The 9,799-nt window shown below is 36.5% G+C and overlaps 1 protein-coding gene across 1 annotated transcript; it reads left to right on the top strand.

Annotated features, from left to right (window-relative positions):
• Positions 1-7,957: 7,957 nt before the first annotated feature.
• LOC104224616 (kirola-like) lies at positions 7,958-9,358 on the top strand. Its single transcript, XM_009776299.2, has 2 exons — positions 7,958-8,202; positions 8,888-9,358. The coding sequence occupies exons 1-2, from the start codon at positions 8,016-8,018 to the stop codon at positions 9,139-9,141; spliced, it is 441 nt and encodes a 146-aa protein (XP_009774601.1). The 5' UTR covers positions 7,958-8,015; the 3' UTR covers positions 9,142-9,358.
• The last annotated feature ends 441 nt before the right edge of the window (positions 9,359-9,799 follow it).

The following is a 9,799-nucleotide window of genomic DNA, read 5'->3' as shown; positions in this document are numbered from 1 at the left end:
TGGCTCGAGTAAAGGAAATTTCAATAAAGGTTATGTTATGCTTTATGGGTGTATGAGAATCATGGAATGACTTGAGTTGTTATTGGTAAAGGATGTATGGAGCATAGAACAAGGAGTTTCTTGGTTGCATTAAGGTGAGGTTATATTCTGCGGTGTCGGAGTGCTAATGGAGCATAGGTCGTCCAGTCCGTTTGATCAGTCTAATTACGATTTGAGTAGAGTGGGTGACTCTCGAGAATGGTTCTAATGGGTTCAAGATTTTACGTGTAATAATTGAAGATTTTCAAGTTGTATATTTGGCTAGAAACTATGGTTTTTATTGGAGGGTGTCAAGACTCGTGGTATTTCTACATCATTATGGGATTCTATATATATCAGTATTAGGAAGGTAAAGGTAATGGCTTTGGGTTAGTAGGGAGTCACTTTCGGGTAGGTGTTTTGAATGTGGTGCATTTGGGAATATTTAAGAGAGTATTCAGCGGCTTATAAGCCTTAGACGGTGTGGTTTTATGCTTGGGTATCATGTGGTGAGTCTGGGTTGAGGAATTTGTGGTGTTATAGCAAGAAGAAATATCAAGTTGAAGGTAAATCGGAAGGAACTAGGATAGATGGGATAACTTGGTGTAGGGCGGATCGGCATGGTAAAGATATGATTAGTTCTTTGGATCCTTACGAGGTAATGAGTTTCTGTAGGTGTCTCGTAGCAATGCTCTTGGGTTTTAGTGGCCTGCGTAGCTTGGTTGAGTTAGAAAGATTCAGTCCTAACGGTTTAGTTTTGTGCAAATGGGATTCGAAGAGTTCTTGATGGTTTCTACCATGGTTAGAGATGTATATTTTCTACGAGCGTGACGAGCATGGGATGCATAGTAATTTTCTTCTGGATGGGATCATTGGAAAGTTCTTGGCTAGTAAGAACTTAGTTGCTTATGACACAAAAGGGATATGAAGTTTTCATGTTTATCCTAAGAGGGTATAGTATATGCAGTATATTGTGTAGGATTGAGATTGGCATGTGTAAGGTCACGGTTCAGTTTTGAAAGGAAGGTCACAAATTCTTGGGCAACACGGGTAGCTTCAGATGATTAGGGAAATGATATTACTAATTGGTGTGGCTTGATGAGGGTATATGTTTTAGAAAAGGGCAATGTGATTGAGTTGATGATACTTCATTAGTATTGCAGCACTCTCTTGTTGGATCGACTACTAATATTCGAGTTTGCTTGGTGGCAAAGAAGAATTTTAGGAGTACCTCTCGTGGGATGATTAGGTATTAGAGGTGTGTTGTATATTCAGACGGTGGAGTTGGGATCGGATATGGTGATTCGTGTGCTGTATGGATTTGGATACAAGGAGTTCTCATAAACAGATTAGGTCGTGGTTATGGACCACATATATCGGTATTGCGTGGTAACTATTGGAGGTTTTGAGACTCGAGTGGATCCTTGTTTCTTAGTATGCTAGATAGTGGTGTGATATTGGGTATAAACTGGTTGTCTCCGTATCACGTTATTCTGGACTGTTGTGCTAAGGTCTCAATATTGGCTATGCCGAGAATGCCATAGATTGAGTGGCGAGGTTCGACGGATTATGTTTCCAGTAGGGTGGTTCCATTCTTGAAGACCCAGCGGATGGATGGGAAGGGTTGTATTTCTTATTTGGCCTTCGTGATGGATGTCAGTGCAAAGACTCCCACCATTGATTCAGTTCCGGTAGTGAGCGACTTTCCAGATGTGTCTCCTACTGCTGGGCATATCACCGGACACAGTTGTTGATTTCGGTGTTGATTTGGTGTCGGACACCGTATTATATGGCACCAGCGGAGTTAAAAGAGTTGAAGGAACAGCTTTAGGAACTCCTTGATAAGGAATTCATGGGTAGGCCAATGTGGATGTGTGTTCTAACTTCAGTTGGCTTGGTTGACTTTGAGTTGTATTGTTGAGGGATGTGTTGATTCGATTGTTGTTAAGCATATTAGTGATCTGGAGAGATCTATGAGTTATCTTTCCGTGTTGCGAGGCGTTGGGATTTGTTGGTTATAGGCACACATGCTGCGATTTTATTAGGGTCCCTCAGTGGAATTCGAGCGGGAAGAGTATTAAGTATTGCTCGGCAGATCACGTATCAGTTGTGTCCTTTCGGGTTTGTGTTAGGATATTTCAATTGCTTCGCCGTGGTTATGATGATTTGTTTTGGTTCTAGACATCAAATCGCGCGTAGTTGTCGATTTTGAGCATAGTGACTTGAGGTGTTTCATGTAGACCAGTGTTTGGATAGGGTCGCGCGTTGCAACAAAGTTATGTGAAGGTATAACCCTTTAGGTTAGATTTGTGTGTTATGTTTCTACGAGGTTATTAGGTTCTCAGCATTGTGTGTGATGGTACTAGTGAGCTTGTGATACAACTCTCTCATTTATGTTATTTTTTTCATGATTTGAGTACATTTGGATTGTTGCTTATTGGTGCGCAGATTGCACGAGTTGTGGCCTTAGATTGCATTGATGTGTCATGTCACCAGAGTAGTTGTGTTGGATTAGATAAGATCTTTGGAATCTAGAATGAATACAAATGGATTCGTTTTTAGAGTGTTGGAAGGATAATATAGATGTTCGATTCAGAAATTTGCTATGGTTCTTGCCAAAGGAGAAGTGCCTTCATGAATGGTTGATCTGAGGAATGGTTATGACTTTCTACGTGTTTCATTTATCATTGGCAGTATACGGGAGTGTTCGAATAAAGCTTTATTTGATAAGAGGTTTATTATTGATATTCGATTGTTCTAAGCAACGACTGTGATCAGATGTTATCACTACGAGAGTTTGAGCTAGGTTGTATATCATGTAATCACATCTGCGGTTGCAGGTATGGCTTGTTACAGCTTGTACGGGCTTATTCAGAGTATAGATATGAGATTCTGATCTTGTGGTTGATTTAAGAAGTTGAAATGTGGTTCTAAGGTCTACGGGCTAGGTTGAATTGTGAAATTTCAGTTACATTGTATTATCGAACCTATGTGAGATAGGGTGACGTGGGATCACCCTTGGGTATGTGCATGGTAAGGTTACACAGGGATTTGATGGTTTTCGAAACAACTTTGGGCACGTTCGAGGACGAACATATGTTTAAGTGGGGGAGGATGTAGCGACCCAACTGGTCGTTTTGAGCTTTTGCATTTCGCTCGACAGTTCTCAGGTATGACGAGCCTCGTGTGATGTATTATGACTCATGTAAATCGTCGGTTTTGGTTTTCAGGTAATCAGAATGAATTTGGAAGAACAATTCTAATTTTGAAGCTTAAAATTTTGAAAGGTTTGACCAAGTTTTGACTTGTTAGCATATGATCTCGGATTAGAATTTTTATGATTTGGGACTTAGGAGCGTGATCGGAATGTGTTTTGGAGGTCCGGAGTAGATGTAGGCTTGGATTTGCGAAACTAGAATTTTGGCGTTTTCCGATTGATAGGTGAGATTTTGATATAGGGGTCGGAATAGAATTCCGGAAGTTGGAGTAGGTCCGTTGTGTAATTTGCGACGTGTGTACAAAATTTTAGGTCATTCGGAGGTGGTTTGATAGACTTTTTGATCAAAAGCAGAATTTGAAAGATTTTTGGAACCTTAGGCTTGAATCCGATGTTATTTGGTTGATTCAATGTTGTTTGAGGTGTTTGGAGATTGATGTAAATTTGTTTAGTGGTATATGACTTGTTCGTGCTTTTGGTTAAGGTCCCGGGGGCTTCAGGGTGATTTCTGATGGTTGACGGGAAGTTTGGAGTTGTGAATTTGCATCATCCAAAGCTGCTAAGTTTTCTGTAATAACCATATCTGCGGCTTGGGGACCGCAGGTGCGAGCCCGCAGAAGCTGAAGTGAAGTCACAGGTGCGGCCAAGAGAAGGAAAGGCTGGAACCGCAGAAGCAGAACTTTGGGCACACTTGCGATGGCGCAGGTGCGAGTATATGATCGCAGGTGCGGGTCCGCAGATGCGCACCTGAGACCGCAGGTGCGATAATTGGACGGCAGATGCGGTTTTGCTGGGTTAGAACATATAAATTTCACCCTTTGCGATTTTGAGTGGGTTTTCACTATATTTCATTCGGGAGAAAACTTTGGAGAGCTAATTGAAGGGGGAATTCAAGAAGGTTTCTTAGAGGTAAGGTCCTTGGTCTCTAAACTCGTTTTTATGATGATTTTTAAGCTTGTAAGCTTGAATTATATGGGAAATCAGTAGCAAATGGGAAGTTTGGGATTGGAAATTGGAGACCTAAATCTAGGGATTTGAGGGGTTATTTGTGGTCGAATTTTGATGTATTTGATATGTATGAATTTGTGACAGTGTAAGGATTCTAGTTTTGTAATTTTTATCAAAATTCGAGACGGGGACAAAGGGTCGGGTTTGGCCAATTTCTGGATTTTTGATGTAAATTGGTTATTTTTGAGTGGACTTTGTTACCTTAGCATATTTTGATGGTACAAATATGTATTTGGTTAGATTTGGAGCATTTGTAGACCGAGTCGAGAGGCAAGGGCATTGCGGGCTAGAGTTTGGACTGGATTAAGGTAAGTAATGATTGTAAATATTTGTCATGAGGGTATGAAACCTGGAATTTCACATCGTTGTGCTACTTTGAGGCGACGCACACGCTAGATGACGAGCGTGGGGTCATGCACCGTTGGGGATTGTGACTTAGTCCGTCCCGTATGACTCTTAAGTCGCGTATTTGATTGAAAACATATTTGATATCATTATATTTTGGAAATTATTACCATGCTTTAGGCTGAATGCCATATTTGGGCTTTGTGCTAACTGTTTTGAACCTTTAAGGGGATTTTTACTACTATTCCACACTATTTTGACTTTATATTTGTACTCAGTTATGCTATATTCCACTGTTTTTATGACTCAGCCATATTTATTCCGTTTTGATATTTTAAATGATATTTTGGATTGAGCATCATGGTTTACTGTTGCCCGAGTGGCTTGAGAGATTTCTGACTGAGTGAGGCCGAGGGCCTGTGTTGTGAGGATACTGTGGGATCGGGCTGCGTGCCGCAACAGTGTTGTACTGATTCATGATTATGAGGCCGAGGTTATGATTTGTTACACCACGAGGTGGCTTTATATGAGGCCGAGATTCTGTTTGATTATGCCACGAGATGGCTTGTTATTGCGCTTGGGCCGTAAGGGTCCCCTCTCGGAGTCTGTACACCCCCAGTGAGCGTGGGTACATAGTGTGAGTGATATGATGTAGCCCGATGGGCTGTTGTTGTTTCTTATTGTTGCCCGAAGGGCTGTCCTTGATCCATGTTTTGCCCGAGGAGCTTATTACGAGTGTTTGTGAGGTAGTCCGAGGGGCTGGTTCTGTTGATATTATGCCCGATGGGCGGTTTATGGTGCATGTTTTTGCTCGAGGGGCTGTTCACGTTTCTACCATTTTTACTCAATGTTTTATCACTCGTATGAAACTATTGAAAGTTGTTTTAAAAGGCTTTTTTTTACCGAAACTGAGCATGATTTCTACAAAGTAAATGATTTTTGTTCTGTGTTGAAAATGACCTGCATTTGTTGTAGCGTTCTGACGTGGTTTACGTATTTTCTTACTGCTCAACTTTCATTTACTTTTATTACTTACTGAGTTGGTGTACTCACATTACTTCCTGCACCTTGTGTGCAGATTCAGGTATTTCTGAACCCGGTAGCGGGTGTTGATTACTCAGTGGCAGAGTCATTGGAGTTACCAAGATAGCTGCCCGACGTTCGCAGCCCCTGCTCATCTCCCTCTTGTATCCCTTAGATCGTTTTCTTGTATATTTTCAGACCTTAGTAGATACTCGTGGCTTGTGAGACCCTGATGTCGGGCTTGTGTACTTATTCTGCATTGTTCATTTAGACTTACACTTTGAGATAGTTGATTAATTAAAGGCTTAAAAATGATTTTTATTGATAAATGGTTAATTCGGGAGTTGTATCGGCTGGCCTAGTTTCACGACAGACGTCATCATGAACGGGTCGATTTTAGGGTATTTGACATTTAATCCTCTCGGTCTCACGGTAGGCATTCGGATCGATATTTAAGGAAAATAAAATATAAACAAACTAATATATATATATATATATATATATATATATATATATATATATATATATATATATATATATATATATATACGTAGACCTTAAGATATTAGAAGTTGGCCAAGAAATTTAAATGAACAATAACAAAAGATTTGCTTTTTGCATCTCGTTGTCCATGAGATTTTCTTTGTCTGCTCACGACATTTCCACCTTAACCATCTAAATCAAAAGTTAATTTGTTCCTACAATACGATATCGCAATCTTATTACGCCCTCCATTGCATTTTATGGAAGGTATTATTTTTTGTGGAGTTATACTATTTTTTCTTTAGTTACAATTTTCTTATTTTTTTTTTTAAAAAACATTTTGAATCATTAGCTATGTAGTACTGTTCGTGTAATTTATAAATATATATAAAAAAAATTTAAAAAAATGAGGAATTAATAGTAAATTCACATCGAAAATCAAGTGTTTTGACTGTCCTACTCCACACCCTGTCACATAAATTAGGAAAAAGAAAGAAAAAAAGAAAAGAAAAGAAATACCTTCCAATTTACTGCTTCCCTTTAAGAACATGAAAAATCTTGCTAATAGATTGCTAGTAGTTGTTTTCTAAATAACTCACGTCTCTATCTTGTCTGCCACCTTGAAAATATATGACTGTTTCTATCTTTTCTTTAGATAATAATAGTTGAGCAATCAATATCTAAAACTGTTTTTTTCTTTCATCTTAATCTAATCATTAAGTAATCAATGTATTTTTAACCAGTGCTTTATTTTTGCTTTGGGTAAGATTGTTTCATCTATATAACATTTGTTCCTCACCAATTACTACCATTAAACATGAACAAAATGTTTCATGGACAGTGCATTCTTTTCCCTTATAAATCACGTATCTATCTATTTCTCCACCTTAAATCCATATATATATATATATCACCAATTACTACCATTAAACATGAACAAAATGTTTCATGGACAGTGCATTCTTTTCCCTTATAAATCACGTATCTATCTATTTCTCCACCTTAAATCCATATATATATATATATATATATATATATATATATATATATACTTTTAATATTGTATCCTATTAAGGATCAATATTTTTTCTTCTCGTTTTCTGCGTTGAGTAAGGTATTAGGTAGATTGGTTTTAAAGTTGTACCTCCCTCTTAACTCCTCGTCTTTAATAACGTTAAATTTAGACTGCTTGACTTATCTCATGAATAATGCAACGTGTTCCATATAATTCAGATCTCCATCTCTTTTACTACCTTGAATATATATAATATTGTTATGAAGTTAAACTAAAAGAACAAAAAAATATAGAGAGAAATAACAACTTTTAAATAACAATAATAGTAAAACTAATTCATACATTGTGAGACTTGATCTCTTATGAAAGTCTCAAACTTTACAGTAAAATGAAGGAAAACTACCGGTTATATCCATTTATAAGTATATAATTATAAAAATTGGTCAATTCATAAAATATTATTAATATTAGTCAATTAGCTATTTGTAACCCAAAAAAGATTAAAGTTTTGCTTTTATTTGAGTGTGTATTATTAGAATAGATTAAGTACATTTTAAGAAGCTTGAATTTCAGTTTTGGGATGATTTGGTGGAGTTTTAAGGTGGTTTGAATTAAAAATTAAAAGTAGAAGATGATTAAAATTTCATGGTAAAGGACAACAGTAACTTAGCAAGACCTTATACACGTAATGAGCTAACACTAATCTTCCATCTCCAATAATGAAAATCATGAGTTATCGTGGATCACGTTTTATACTAGCTTTTCATGCAGCTAACTAGAACATAATATATTATTTAATAATAATAAAAAAACTAGAATATAATCTATATAAAGACTACAGCCTCTCAGCACTTTCTCACCACTTCCTTTTCAATACTTACTTTCTACTATATTGAAGAAGAAAATATGGGTGTGAAAGGCAAGTTGATTGCCTCAGTAGAGGTGAAGTGTGGAGGACACCCGATTCATGACATTTTTCACACCAATACTCATCATATATGCAACATAAGTCCCGGTAAGATCCAAAAATTTGATATTCATGAAGGTGAAACCGTAAAAGTTGGTTCGATTGTTAACTGGAAATATAATGACGGTACGTAATTCATATTTCTTCTCTCTATACATATATATGATTTACTTGTATGAGTTACCACATTGGGTTATGTAAAAAAGGTCTTTCTTCAAAAAAAAAAATTTCGTGAAAAAATTATTTGATGATGTTTTTGGTTACTGTAAAAAAATTTACATCAAAAGGGGAAACAAAAGTCTTTTTTTTTAACTATCTTAATTTTAACTTCATATTGCTAACCCCAATTAATACTTGAACCTATTAGACATATTATTAATAGTACTCAAAAACTTCTTAACACTCTTTGCTAATAGTATTACTAGCATTCAATATAATATATTCAGTCAACAATTACCAAGTACTGAAAAATATTTTGATCATATTTTTTAAAGAAATATTTCTCAACGAAAATTCCTTTTGACATACCAAACACAATATAATCAAATTTAAGCTTTTTCCCTTAATAATTCAATATTTTCGACAATGCCAAATGTTCTTTTGAGATTTTTAACGATAATTCTATTCAAGAAAATTTATAGCACGTCCAATCTTCGCAAGCTTAAAATAATTTTTGGAGAAAATGAAAATGAAAAACAAAAGAAATGAGAAGAAAACATGTTATTCTGAATGTTTATATATTTTATATGAGGAATTGGACAGTTGAACATGGAGTAACATCTCTTGTATTTTTGAACTTTATTGATTATAGATGGAAAAGATAAGATCTGTAAGCAAGTGATTGAAGCCGTAGATCATGAGAAGAAATCAATCACTTGGAAAGTAATTGGAGGAGATCTATTAGAGTTGTACAATTCCTTCATTATTACCTCATCCCATGACCACCAATGGACTACATGGACATTTGTGTACGAGAAGAAAACTGAAGACACCCCAGAGCCTCTCGTTCTCTTGGGTTTTGTCCTACATGTGACCAAAGATATAGAGGGTCACCTTCTCAAGTAATCTAATCTATGCTATTCAATGGCTCATAGCCATATATATGTATGTTAATACACATATATATGTGTGTGTGATGAGTATTTGGAAATATTGGCTAGTTCTAGCTAGCTACGTGTGAAATAAAGAATGTTGTGTTTGAAGATATATATTATATATGCACTCTCCTTCTATGGATGTATTTCTAATGGTGAATATATGTAAGATATTTTGAATTTTGCAAGTGTGAGCTTTACCTGTAAAAAGACGATATGTTTATTAGTGTGTTATTCTCATTCTTTTCCAGCAATTTTTTTTTTTTGTGTTTATATAGTAGTTTTATGGGGACTAAGATTTACTGACGGTTCCTACTGCAGTATTGATTAATAGCCAGTCAAATTGTGTCTTGTACAAATTTAGTTGTTAGCTATACTTTAGTGAAAATGCATATGAAACTAGCTCAAATAAGAGCTGAAACTAAACCTGAAAATTTTCTAGAAACAGAGAACTAACCTGCACCACTATTTTCAATCTCCGGAGTGAGATGCGAATTTTCTAAAGGTCCTTCACGAGGGTTTCTTGATTGTCCTGTCTTTAGAGATGCTTGTGAATGTGGCTGAGATGTGTGCTCAAGCCCTAGGTTGCAGAATTGTCATGTATTCCTCCAACAGGGCTGGAAACTTTC

The sequence above is a fragment of the Nicotiana sylvestris genome, chromosome 4, assembly GCF_000393655.2.
Source record: "Nicotiana sylvestris chromosome 4, ASM39365v2, whole genome shotgun sequence".
NCBI classification, from domain to species: domain Eukaryota; kingdom Viridiplantae; phylum Streptophyta; class Magnoliopsida; order Solanales; family Solanaceae; genus Nicotiana; species Nicotiana sylvestris.
This window is presented reverse-complemented; position numbering and strand designations above follow the sequence as displayed.